General features: G+C 43.3%; 1 protein-coding gene across 10 annotated transcripts in view; it reads right to left on the bottom strand.

Annotated features, from left to right (window-relative positions):
- CNTRL (centriolin) overlaps positions 1 to 13,486 on the bottom strand; it is an 88,760-nt gene that overhangs the window by 3,838 nt on the left and 71,436 nt on the right. For 8 of the 10 annotated variants that reach the window (XM_082402181.1, XM_082402191.1, XM_082402187.1 and 5 more), the window contains 10 exons: positions 12,036 to 12,193; positions 10,852 to 10,925; positions 8,526 to 8,714; positions 7,865 to 8,090; positions 6,312 to 6,517; positions 5,193 to 5,333; positions 3,236 to 3,508; positions 2,997 to 3,059; positions 1,848 to 2,054; positions 80 to 163 (listed from right to left, as the gene is read on the bottom strand). In XM_082402181.1, coding sequence (XP_082258307.1) covers positions 107 to 163; positions 1,848 to 2,054; positions 2,997 to 3,059; positions 3,236 to 3,508; positions 5,193 to 5,333; positions 6,312 to 6,517; positions 7,865 to 8,090; positions 8,526 to 8,714; positions 10,852 to 10,925; positions 12,036 to 12,193 — 1,594 coding nt within the window. In that variant the 3' untranslated portion in view covers positions 80 to 106. The remainder of the gene's footprint in view (positions 1 to 79; positions 164 to 1,847; positions 2,055 to 2,996; positions 3,060 to 3,235; positions 3,509 to 5,192; positions 5,334 to 6,311; positions 6,518 to 7,864; positions 8,091 to 8,525; positions 8,715 to 10,851; positions 10,926 to 12,035; positions 12,194 to 13,486) is intronic. The other 2 variants (XM_082402190.1, XM_082402186.1) reach the window with 2 other exon arrangements.

Raw genomic sequence — 13,486 nt, 5'->3', positions numbered from 1 at the left:
TTTACTTAAGACTGATAAACTAGAATTCAAGATCTTCCAATTGAAAATGCAGGTTAAAAGAACTCTTTGTAACATGTACCCTGTGAGCAGGAGACTGGGAATGGCATCAGTGTCGGTAACTGTCTAGTGATTGTGACAGACCTTGTAGAACTTGGAAGGAGCTCTGAAACGAAGGAAGATAAAACATTAGGCTCAGAAGCCAGTCTCTTAATTCCAACCTAGTTCAGACTTTTATCCCACGTAGACCTAGATTATGACTCCAGAGTCCAAAATAATTCTAACAAACTCACCTCTACTCATTGTTCCTCAAACACTCCTCTGTTACTCTTGGATTTAGAGCACCTGAACTCTTCTGGCTGCCACCATGAGCTAAGAATTTAACCTGGCCCCCAAACCCCTGTCTAGTCATCTCCCACTATTCTGGGCTCTCTTACCTCCAGAGTCATCTACTCTTCAGTGCTCTGTGCCTCTGACACACTGTTCCTCAAGGCCTGCCCTGAGGCCCATGATGGTTTTGGCCTGTATCTGACTTGGATCCTACTATGAAAGGTTTTAAGGTAATCATTCAAATCTTGGCTCTGCTGCTAATGAGCGAGCTGTGTGTCTATTAAAGATGCAACTGGCCTTGAATGTTCTCGTGTCTCAACCATACAATATACCACTCTGTGGTAAAGAAAGGTGAGCCTCTTAAGTCCTGGTTTTGTCTTTTGCTGTGACCTTGACATCATTTTTCATTTTATACCATTTCCTTATCTATATAGAGGGATAAATCCTACTTCCCAGGATGTAAATGAGATAAAGTGTTTAGTACACATACACAGTAGGCACACAAGATGGTAGCTATTATCCGTCTCTGACAGTAATACTGTGTTATTTACTGATTCCGTAAGTATATTTTATGTTCCTCCTAAATAATTATTAACCTTATGTAAGTCTCACACAGAAAACTTGTGAAATCCAGGGTTTTTCTTCTAATGGACTCTCAGTTAAGAGTTGAAACTCCCTGTTCAAACTTTGCTGAGGATTAACAGTTGGCACAGTCATCTTCCCAAATGGACAGACTAAACTGGGACTCAAGTTGGTTTCAGAGGTCTAAACTTTTTTTTTGGCCGTGCCGCACAGCTTATGGGATTTTATAACTTCTGTTTTTTTGTTGTTGTTGAATTTATTTTTGGCTGCATTGGGTCTTCATTGCGGTACGCGGGCTTCTCTTGCTGTGGAGCATGGGCTCTAGGTGTGCAGGCTTCAGTAGTTGTGGCACGTGGGCTCAGTAGTTGTGGCTCGCGGGCTCTAGAGTGCAGGCTCAGTAGTTGTGGTGCACGGGATTAGTTGCTTCGCGGCATGTGGGATCTTCCCAGACCAGGGCTCGAACCCGTGTCCCCTGCGTTGGCAGGCGGATTCCTAACCACTGCACCACTAGGGAAGTCCCAGCTTATGGGATTTTAGTTCTCCAACCAGGGATCGATCCGGGCCCTCAGCAGTGAGAGTAGAGTCCTAACCACTGGACCACCAGGGAATTCCCTAAACTCTTTATATTGACCAAGTAGACAATAAGGATATCCAGAAGTGGAAGGCATTTATAGAAGAATTAACTGTATCCCTGACAGGTCACCCAGTTTCCTAGGCTATTCCCTAAATCATCAGCTTATCCTCTTTATACATCTACCAACCAATTGATTCCAGTCTCTGCAGGGACCATGAAAAAGCAATTCTTTCCTAAGACAAGTTTTTCAGAGATTTGAAGGTGGCATTCATATCCTTCTGAGTCTCCTCAAGATTACGGACCCCAAAGCTTTCAGGTACTTTCCATGTATAAGTCAGACCCCTTGTGAAGAGCTTCCTCCTACCTGGCTTGGTCCAAGATGGGAGTCCTCTGCAAGGGAAGACTCTAGCTGAGACAGACTGGGTGATGACGTGGAATCTACAGATGTGCTGGTGACCAATTCCCCTAAGGCATCCACTTGTCTCCTCAAGCTGTGTAAAGTGCCCTCTGTCTGCCGCTTCCCTTTGCTTAACACTTCTGCCTGCTTGGACATACAGTGTCGAAGCTGGGCCTGAAAGTGTTACGGTAGAATATATTAGAACTAATACTGGGTACCTTCCTCACATTTAACATTTGATAGGCAAATCTGACTATCATAAAATAGGAATGGCTGCTGAAAATCCTCTTCTTGTCCTTAAAAAAAAAAAAAAAAAAGGTAGGAGGTGCCAGATGGCTACTCTCTGTGTTGTCATTAACTGGGCCTTTAACTCAGCCTGTTCTCTCTGCTGTCACAGCACTTAGGATTTCAGCATCCCTGGCCTCCCCATTAAATGACTGCCTCATCTCTCTCTCTTTACTGCCCAGACTTAGAAGATTGGTTTATACTTGATATCTTCAGAGTCTCTCACAATGTATGTAATCCTCAACCCCATACTACGTTCTGGCTTCCCCACCGTACCTCTGAAATGATGCTCTTATTAAAGTCAACAGCAAGCGCTGTCCCACAGAACTTTCTGTGATGACGGGAATGTTCTATATCTGTGCTGCCCACTGTAGTAGCCACTGGTCATGTGTGGCCTTTGAGCACTTGAAATGTAACTGAAGAACTGAATTTTTAACCTGATTTAATTAAAGTGAATTTACATTTAAACAGTCACATGTGGCTGGAGGCTATTTGATGTCAAGGGCCTCCACTCACTTGGTACTGCCCATGGCTCCTTCTCAGCCCTCGCTGTAAGTGGCCGTTCGCCAAAGATGCATTCTGTCCTCTCTTGTTCTATCTAACTCACTCTCATTTTCCAACTCCCACCTAAACTCTCAACCCCCAAATTTTTAGGTCAACAATGACCTATTCTAGACACCTGTTTTCAGCTGCCTATAGAAAGAGACCCTTCTCTGAGCTTCGAACGTGTAAATCTATAAAACTGCCGTGAGAGCTGCAACAGAGCAATTTCCCCCACTCTCCTCAATATGCCAAGTATCTTATACTGTATTTTTCTTTTAAAAGGGCAACCTTGAGTCGATCTTCACGGTGACGCAGTTTCTCTCGGAGTGCTTCTCCACGCCAGTGTTCATCCTTTTTCAGAGGGAAAGGGAAACAAAGAGTCTCTAAGCACCACCATCAGTAACCAACCCACCCTTCCCTCCTCTAACCCTCTTCCACCCTCAAGTCTGTGTTTGAGCTTGTCTAGGGTAGGTGGGAACCAAATTATCCTTTTATGAAGTCCACAGAATAGCAGGATAAACCCTTACCATTATGTGAACATGAGAAAAATTCAGTTTTTCTTCAAAAGGCGATGGTCTCTCACTCACGGGGAATGGAAAGTTCTCTTTCAAGCTTTCCAGCCCTCCTTCTAGGTTTTCGTTCCTTTCCAAAACAGCTTCCAGATCTGCTGGTAGTTCTGGAAGAAACTGGTTAAGATTCTTCAGGCTGGTTCGGATTTCATCTTTCACTTCAGACTTAAGTGTCCTCATTGCTTCACTGATTTCCACTTGTCTTCTTTCCAAATCTTTTTGGTTTTCCATCTAAGGAGTGAGTGAGAGTCAAATAACTACTAGGTAAAGTTCGGGACTTACCTGGAATTGAACTGTTATTGTTAATGATTTAAATTTAATGTTTTAAATACACGTGTCATGTATTTACAGACCTACAAATGTTAATTACGATGATTAGAATGGTAAAAACTTGTGATTTTTCAGCTATTCAAGTATCTATAAGCTACCAAGTAAACGATTTTACTGACATTTTGACTGAAGCAACTTCCATTTAGAAAAGCATGGGTGCCATGTTCCTTGAAGGTGCATTACTCTATAGAAGTCAGTCTCTCTGGAGCTAGACAGAGCTGGATTCCAATCTCGTTTCCAGTAAACATTACCAGTATGACTTAGGGCAAGTTAGCTAACTTCTGAGCCTCTCTTACCTCATTTAACATGAAGATAATACCTTGCATCCCGAAATGCAAGAACTAGGTGAGAATTTATACAAAGCACCTTAGTGGTACCCAAATGAGAAAAGGGCCATTTACCTAAACAAGCCGTAAGTGATCTAGATTATAAATGTTAATGCTGGAAGGGGCCTTAGAAAAGATCTGGTCAAATGTTTTCATTTTATGGGTGAAGAATCTGGTGGTTTCGGCAGTCTGGAGGTTTCCTCAGGTTTTACAGTTTGTGTTTAATACCTGAGACTACCCTATGTGGCTCTCTCCATAATAAAGAGCTTAGTGAAGATATTACAGTCATACCCACTTCTGACTGCCCTTCCAAGTTTGCAGAGGCTGGGGGGGCCTTTAAATAAAACAGTTATTTTTTCTTGAGCCAAAGTGTGTGTGTGTGTGTGTGTGTGTGTGTGTGTGTGTGTGTGTGTGTGTGTGTGTGTGTGTGTGTGTGTGTGGCAGGGCTGGGGGCGGGTGGCTATAGGCACAGATGAAACTGAATGGCCACGTAGGGTTATCCAAAGGACAAGGTGTAGCAGGGTCAACCGAGTGGCCCCAGCAGCCTGACTAGACTAGAGCTCTGGGGTGGCCCAGCTGCTGCCAATGGCTAAGGGACACCAGGGGGGTCTAGGGTTAGACTCTCCATCTAGCGTGAACTGCTTTCCCACCCTCAGCTTGGCAACATTACAGGTTATCAAAGGTTTCCCCGGGGGTCATTTTTTCCTTCCCCAGGGGTTTGGCTCTTATAGACTTGTTTCTGACATAAAATCTAACATTTCAATACAGTGCTTTGGGACATGATAAAATTTTATGCTGAAGAGCTGCCATTTTTCTTTCAAAAACTAACATAAAAACCTTGTTGAACTTAAGGGCATTTTAAAAGTATATTTTGACACTACTGATACTATGTATAAAATAGATAACTAATGAGAACCTACTGTATAGCACAGGGAACTCTACTTAATGCTCTGTGGTGACCTAAATGGGAAGGAAATCCAAAAAAGAGGGGATATATGTATATGTATAGGTGATTCACTTTGCTGTACAGTAGAAACTAACAACATTGTAAAGCAACTCTACTCCAATAAAAATTAATTAAAAAAAAGTATATTTTGAACAAATACTTTTTTTCTTGCAGAGGTGCATTTCTACATTTCAAAACTAGAAAAACAGATTTTATTAATTAGCTTTTCACGATTTTCCCAAAGAAATACTCCTTTTAAAAGAGCTATGGAAGAAATAAAGCTCTGCCCGAGTCCCGTGGGGTGTGGGCGCACCTGTTTCTTGAGCTCCGTGTACTCCTGCTGCATCTGGCTGAGCTCCTTCATCAGGCGCCTGGCCCGCTCATGGTTGTCCTGGGCCACCTGTTCGATGGTTGCCATTTCCTTCTGCATGCAGCTGTTCTCCTGCTTTTGCTCCTAGCACCAGAGGAGGAGAATGACTCTGGAGGTGTGCGTTACTGGCTTATGCACTCACTAGCTCTGTGACTTCATTTCTCGTCTAGGCTTCAGCTATAAAATGGGGATAATCTACCTGCCTTCTTTAGCAGCTGTGGTAGAGCTGGGAGTAAACATGTGGTCAGTCTGTAAGCCCAGAGTCTGAATCCTAGATCTGCAACATTACCATTGATACTAGGTTACTTTCCCTTGCCTGTAAGATGTTAACTATAGCCACCGTCATAGGGTTCCTGGGAGGATTAAAATCTAGACATCTACATACTATCTTTACAATCATGTTGCCCATCACTGGTTGTAAGCATATCACCCTTTGGGAAACACACCTGGTTGGAAAGTACCATTCAACAGGGCTACATTAATTCCTCCAACGGGTGTTAGAAAAATCCATTCCTGTGACAGCCCCCGTTGCTGCCCACTGGCCTCCACCCACCATACACTGTTTTGAACTCATCTGAGTGTCACCTCCCACAATTCATTTCCAGGGATAAAACCATGGTAGGTTGAGCTTCCCGGTTTTAGGATAATGATTAAAACTAATGTTGACCGAAAAGGGCGTGATGAGAAAAACCTGTGAGCACAGACTGCAGCTGCGTAAGAATGTCTTCAGAGGCTTTCCTTCCCCAACCCCCTCCTCGACCCTGCTGGGGAGATGTGAGCAGAGGCTGGACCGCTGAGGGTGCTCTCTGCTCAGTGCTGACGTTGTCTGTGCACACGACCGTCGTTCCAGCCAGCCAGACAGCTCCTCTAGGGCTGAGCCCAGACTCTGGCAAAATCTACCATCAGCTTCAGGAACAAATTATGCGTAAATGCACCAAAAACCACAGTTGGGTTAGGGACTTGGTTGACAGGTAATTTATTTTCTCTACACTGAAGAAGTATTTTCATTAAAAATTTAAAGGCATCATCTCCTCATAAACTGCCAGGGCAGTGGGTACTCACGAGAAGGTTCTTCTCCAGCTGACTCCGCTGGATCGTAAGTGCTTCCTTGAGGCTGGCGACCTGCTTCTGGGCTTGCTTTCTCTCTGTCAGGAACTGGTTCCGCAAGAGGCTGAAGTCTGCCCGCACAGAGTCCGTCTCTTTCTGCAGAGCCAGAAGCTCGCGTGACTTCTCCAGTAACTGCTGCTCCCGTTCTGAAAGCTGTCGTTCTGAAATGAGCATTTTAGGTAGCTTAGCCCGAGGCTCTGGGCTGGCCGTGGGCAGAGCTTTCCTTCCCTCGTGGGCAGACTCCACAATGACATGCCACCCACTCAGGCACTTTCCTCCATCACTCAGTTGTCCAGGTCTCCCCTGACCCACATCAGAGGCCCAGAAAAAGGCCCAGAGAAGGGTGCCTCTTGATGTAATTTGTTCCCAGAGGCCTGATCCCAAAGCGACAGACAGCTACTGTCTTCCCTTTTGAGTCTTTGAGACCAGAGAGCACCAACCCTGAGGTGCAGGGAACATGGAACAGACTGCTGAAATGTTTTTTATAAACCTAATTTTAATAAAGGGAGGCACACAGTATTTCTTCCTTCATGGGAGGCAGCGCAGTGAAAAGAACACAGGATTTGGAATGGCACACGTCTTATTTTCTACAGAAGAAACGTACTTCCTGGTGTTCAATGGGAATCATGTATGCAAACACCTAGTACATAGTGAGTACTCAATAAATAATGCTTATGCACAACGGTGATACTTAAAACAGATTTTTCTAATCACCCTCTGTAAAGCAACACCCCGCCCAGATTTCACTTCTCACACCTCTGGCAATGGTCAGACTCAGCATATTTGTTAAGTTTCAGTTTCATAATGAAATGGTTGGGTCTGGATGCATCAAGAGTTCCCAGGGAAAAAGGAATAATAACCCTTTCAGATCCCAAGTCCACTGAGTTCACTAAAGGTAGAACAACATTTTCTGAGCATTATTAAAACCTAAAGCCTAAGAAAAAGAAAACTCATTTATTGATGTGAGAACAATCATTTACCCTGGATTCCCATGTCAACTTCATTTATGTATGGCTCGAGAGAGTAAACAAACCCAAAGGCCAACATCTGTATCTTGGTACCATTCACTATGTCAAATTTAGACAGAAGTAGAATTGTTAATATTGTGGGGTTTGTTTTAATAGGTTGAGATGAAATGGATCATTGTTCCAAAGCTCAGAATTAATGTACTTTATAGAAAGCCTTTAGAGCACCTTTTGGCACTTCTCTGCCTTAATGTTCCACTTCCTTGAGACAGCACTCTCGAAGAAAGCAATACGGTAAAGGTAAAAAGACCTAACAGTCTTGGAATCAAATCCTATCTCCATAAAGACAAATTCCCTCTGTCCCTCTGAGCCTGTTCCCTCATCTCTCACAGCGCTGGGAGGGTCAAATGAGGGACCATTCTTCCCACTGTGCTTGTCCTGCCTCCTGTCTGGGCTATAGCTGGGGCCTGGGACTCCTTTGCACATTTTACACGACAATCAGCAGATTTCCCCGCCCTCAGTGCAATGTTCCAGGATACATACGGGTTTGGGAGAGCGTCTTCTCCAGGGTCTCACTCTGCCTTTCCTCTTCCTGCAGAGTCCTGACACGCTCTTCAGCCACCAGCACCTTGGTGAGCACCTGCTCCAGTCTGCCTTTCTGGTCTGCTATCTCCTTTTCCAGCTGCTGCCGCTGCTCCTTCAGGGTCACTCTACTGGCTTCTAATTTTTCTTCTTCACTTTCTCTCTCTTTCTGGAGTCTCTGAAACATCTTAATAGAGAACAACCTTAGTCATAAAATAACAAATACCCAGTGTCCTGAGGGAATCTTCATGGACACTAGATAGATTCCAGTTCAAGAGAAAGTAGAAAACAGCCCATGGGGACAGAGAGTGAGTTCTCTTTACAAAGGTGATCAAGTAGGGACTGGAAAACTGTTTGGCCAGCATGTGAGGAGCGGATTCAAGCAGGAACTGGCAGGTGGCCATCAAGATTCCTTACCGGGCCTGTTCTATGGTCTTAATGGCCCATAATATTAATACCAAGGGAGTCAAAGAGTTGGTGTAAAATCCCCTCTGGTCACACAGGGCAGGTGAGGGAAGCTAGTCCCAAGGGGGATACTTCTCAGCAGCTTTCTGCCAGGGGAAAAAAGCTCACACAAGTGGTAAAATGTTTCCTCTCATAGAATGTCATAGATGTGCGGTACCATTTCCTGTTGGGCTAGTTTGGCCTTGTTTTCTTCAACCTCATTCTGAAACACCTGCAGTTGTTGTTCTTTTGTTTCCTCTTCTTTTCGGCAGACTTCCAACTTCTTTACTTGTTCTCTGATGTCCTCCTGGAGCCTGGTCTGCTCACTGAGCAGTACATCCTGACGCTTGGTGGTGTGGAGCAGGTCCTTCAGGTGAAAGAACAAATTGAAACTACGGACAAAGCCACCTTCATTACAGGTGGCTAGTGCCACAGCTACATCTATCTACTAAGTCTGACAAAGTTAAAGCATAAAAGTTCCATATCCTTTAATATTTCAACAAACATACAAAGGTACCTGAAACTCAATTTAATCACTGGCTTCCCTCTTTTTAGTACCTAGGATGACAGAGATGTCAGAACCTCAGCAAGAGACTCAGTTCCTCCGAGCTTTAGCTGCCTTGTCACTGAGATGGGAATAAACAACACCCACCTCACAGGATTGCTAAGATTAAGAAAAGCTGTGAATAAGGCGTAACTCTGAAAATGAACCTAAAGTCATGGTTTTGTTACTATTTGAAACATTTATACAGGTTAAAAAACTCAGACAACAGGACTTCCCTGGTGGTGCAGTGGTTAAAAATCCACCTGCCAATGCAGGGGACACAGGTTCGAGGCCTGGTCTGGGAAGATCCCACATGCCGCGGAGCAACTAAGCCCGTGCGCCACAACTACTGAGCCTGTGCTCTAGAACCTGCAAGCCACAACTACTGAGCCCGCACACCACAACTACTGAAGCCCAAGTGTGCCTAGAGCCCGTGTTCCGCAACAAGAGGAGCCACCGCAATGAGAAGCCCGCATGCCACAACGAAGAGTAGCCCCCGCTCGCCACAACTAGAGAAAGCCCACGTGCAGCAACAAACACCCAACACAGCCAAAAAAAAAAAAAAAAAACCTCAGACAACAATAAGTACTTCTTTCTTCAAGGAACCCAAATTAAGCACTTTTGAAAAAGTTACCGTATTTCTAACAACACAGAAAATATTCATACGAACCTGAATAAGACTTCTTAAAAGATAGAATAATTTAGGTTTTATATATCTTAGAAACACAGAATCTTAAAGGTAGAAGGAAGAGAATTTAGATGTCTAATCTAACCTGTAATTTACAGAGTGGAAACTGAGGCCCAAAACTTGCTTGAGTTTCTCTGAAACTCAAATTTTGGCAATAATCTCACAGGGCAACACTGAATTACCTTAAGAAGATGATCAGAAGTACAAGGGTAAAGAATCTGCTCTAGGGGCTTCCCTGGTGGTGCAGTGGTTAAGAATCCGCCTGCCAGTGCAGGCGACAGGGGTTCGAGCCCTGCTCCGGGAAGATCCCACATGCCGCAGAGCAACTAAGCCTGCGCTCTAGAGCCCACGAGTCACAACTACTGAGCCCGCGTGCCACAACTACTGAAGCCCGTGTGCCTAGAGCCCGTGCTCCGCAACAAGGGAAGCCACCGCAATGAGAAGCCCGTGCACCACAACGAAGAGCAGCCCCCACTCACCGCAACTAGAGAAAGCCCGCGCTCAGCAACGAAGATCCAACGCAGCCAAATAAATAAATTAAAAAAAAAAAAGAAAAGAATCTGCTCTATTCAATATCTGACAAGATGAAGGCCCAGATTTGGCCATTATTCTGCAGCTCAACGAGTGATCAAATCTAAGCCCAGTCTTTGCAGGCCTCATCTGTGCCATGGATAAGAGATGGTCCATCTGGTCCCTGAAGCCCCCAGAGCAGCTGCTGAGGGACTGTTGGGCTCTTTTAGCCACGACCTTACTTATTAGCTTCGAGTAAAACGTTGTTTGCATAAAGAATTCTAGGGCTAAAATAAACTGGAAAATCACTGCTCTGCATCAAAATTTTTTTTTTTTTTTTTTTTTTTGGCTGTGTTGGGTCTTCGTTTCTGTGCAACGGCTCTCTCTAGTTGCGGCAAGTGGGGGCCACTCTTCATCGCAGTGCGCGGGCCTCTCACTATCGCGGCCTCTCTCGTTGCGGAGCACAGGCTCCAGACGCGCAGGCTCAGTAGCTGTGGCTCACGGGCCCAGTTGCTCCGCAGCATGTGGGATCCTCCCAGACCAGGGCTCGAACCCGTGTCCCCTGCATTGGCAGGCAGACTCTCAACCACTGCGCCACCAGGGAAGCCCCTGCATCAAAATTTTTGTATATATTTGTGTTTTATAAATGGTTCTAAGGGACCTGCTCATGTGAAAAGGAACCAGGCTACTTGATTTGTTATTTCAACCTATTATCTGCATGCCTTCAGGACACTACTAGAAGATTACCTTTGTGAGGCTTACCTGTTTTGCTAGGTTCAAGTGGTCTTGGACATCAGCTAGTTCCTCCTGTAATGAGTTTACTGCTTCTCGTTTTTCTACAGAAATAACATTTACATAAAATAAGAAATACATATGTATACATGTTCCAGATTCCTATCAGTCCCCTTAGAGTAGTAGAGTAGAAGTGAATTTATACTTCCTTCTGTTAAATGTATGACTATGCCACCCTATCTTATTAAAGGCCAAAAGAGGTACATGCGCAATCCAGATCTGGACTTGGAGCCCACGTTTTTAAAGACTTGCATGTTCAAAAAAAAAAAAAAGAGATGTTACATGTTCAAAACCTCACGATGAAAATTTACACATAATACCTAATGTTGATGAGGTGCATGGTTTAAAATCCACATTGCTGATAAAAATATAAATTTGGTACAACCTTTCAGGAAGACAATTTGGGAATAAATTTTATATCTGTACTGGTTTTGTCACTTACTAGCTGTGTAAGTTTGAGCAAGTCACTTCTCACTTAGGCGAGTCGCAAGGAAACTAGGCTTAAGTTGCTTTATCTGTAAATGGGTGAAATAATAGTTTCTACCTCATAAAAATGTTACAAGGATTAAGTGATAAAATGCATATGAAACACCTGTATCATGTCCAGGACACAGTAAGTGCTCAACAGTATACTGTTGGCTAGAATTACTTAGTAACTTATAAATAAACAATCATGAGGCTTTATAAAGAGTTGCTAATAAAGATGTTATTTGCATCTTTGTTTTTGTTTTTAAATCTACACACACACACACACACTCCCCAAGGAAAAAGCTGGAAGGATATTTACTAAATTGATAATAGAAATTATCTCTGAGGAGTGAGGTGAATAGTAATTTTTATTTTGTCATTTTGCCATATTTTTAAATTGTTCTCTAAAGAATATGAATTAGTCTTTTTAAAAAATAGCTTTACTTAGATGTAATTCTCATACCATGCATTTTCTCCCATTTAAAGTATACAACTTCATGGCTTTCAGTAAGTTCACAGAGTTGTACAACCACCACCATACCTAATTTTAGAACATCTTTCTCACTTCTAAAAGAAACCCCATGCCCTGTAGCATGAATTATTTCTGTAATAAGAAAGCAAACAATTAAAAAAAGAATCTAGCAAAAGGAAAAAGGTCACATCTCTCCTGCTGTGCTGCCTCATACCCTGGAGCTGCAGCTGGGTGGCCGCGATGTCTTCATGCAGTGAGAGTTTGTTTCTGTTTAGCTGGTCTAGCTCCTGCTGCAGTTTTCTGACATCCACCTCCAACTTTTCTAAGGCTGATTGCTTTGTTCTGCTATTCTCTTCTGTAGCTGCTAAAACCCTACAATACAAATGGAGAATAAGTTAGACTGTCAAATACAAAATGTCTAAGCACACACACGCGACAACTAAGGAACAGTGTTATGTTTCACAATGTAGTTGTGGAGTCTGGATGATATTAATAAATAAATATTAATAATTTACCAAATTATTAAATGTTATTAAATATTAACAAAATGTAAGGCTCTTCAACTCATTTTCAAAAGGAATCTTATTTTCAGCTTTCCAAATAGAACATTTGGGGGGCTTCCCTGGTGGCGCAGTGGTTGAGAATCTGCCTGCCAATGCAGGGGACACGGGTTCGAGCCCTGGTCTGGGAAGATCCCACATGCTGTGGAGCAGCTAAGCCCGTGCGCCGCAACTACTGAGCCTGTGCGCTAGAGCCCTTAAGCCACAGCTACTGAGCCCACGCGCCTAAAGCCTGTGCTCTGCAACAAGAGGAGCGACCGCAATGTGAAGCCCGCGCACCACAACGAAGAGTAGCCCCCACTTGCCGCAACTAGAGAAAGCCTGCGCGCAGCAACGAAGACCCAACGCAGCCAAAAAATAAATTAATTAATTTTAAAAAACATGATTAAAATGGATCACTAACTTCTGATAAATGAAAAAGCAGGAAACACACTGTATGTATAATAGGATTTGTCCAAAAAACAGGTATGTATGAGCATGCATTCCTTTACACGAATGGAATCATACACTATGGACTGGTTTTTGTCTGGCTTCTTTCAGTAAGCATAGTTACTTTGAGATTCATCCATGAATTTGTATCAATCCTCCATTGCTTTTTATTGCTGAGTAGTATTCTATGGTATGGCTATACGATAATTTGCTAATCTATTCACCAGCTGATGGGCATTTAGGTTGTTTCCAGTTTTTGGCTACTGCAAATAAAGCTGCTATGAACATCAATGTACAGTTTTTGTATGGACACATGCTTTCACCTCTAGGTGCGGGAAAGCTAGATCTTCTGCTAGGTGTATGCTTGCATTTTTAAGTAACTGCCAAACTATTTTCCAAAGTGGTCTTACTAACATTTTATACTCCCACCAATTGTGTATGAAAGTTCCTCGCTAGCATTTGATATGGTCAGTGTTTAATCTTAGCTATTCTATTAGGTGTGTAATGATATCTAATTGTGGTTTTAATTTGCATTTCCCTAATGGTTAACGATACCAAGCATCTTTTCATGTGCTTACCTGCCATCCATATATTTTCTTAAATAAAATTTCAAATCTCTTGCCCATCTGAAAAATTGTGTTCTTCATTTTCTAATTACTGAGTTTTGAGAGTTCAT

This window comes from Balaenoptera borealis, assembly GCF_965194805.1.
Source record: "Balaenoptera borealis genome assembly, chromosome: 8".
Taxonomy (NCBI): domain Eukaryota; kingdom Metazoa; phylum Chordata; class Mammalia; order Artiodactyla; family Balaenopteridae; genus Balaenoptera; species Balaenoptera borealis.
This window is presented reverse-complemented; position numbering and strand designations above follow the sequence as displayed.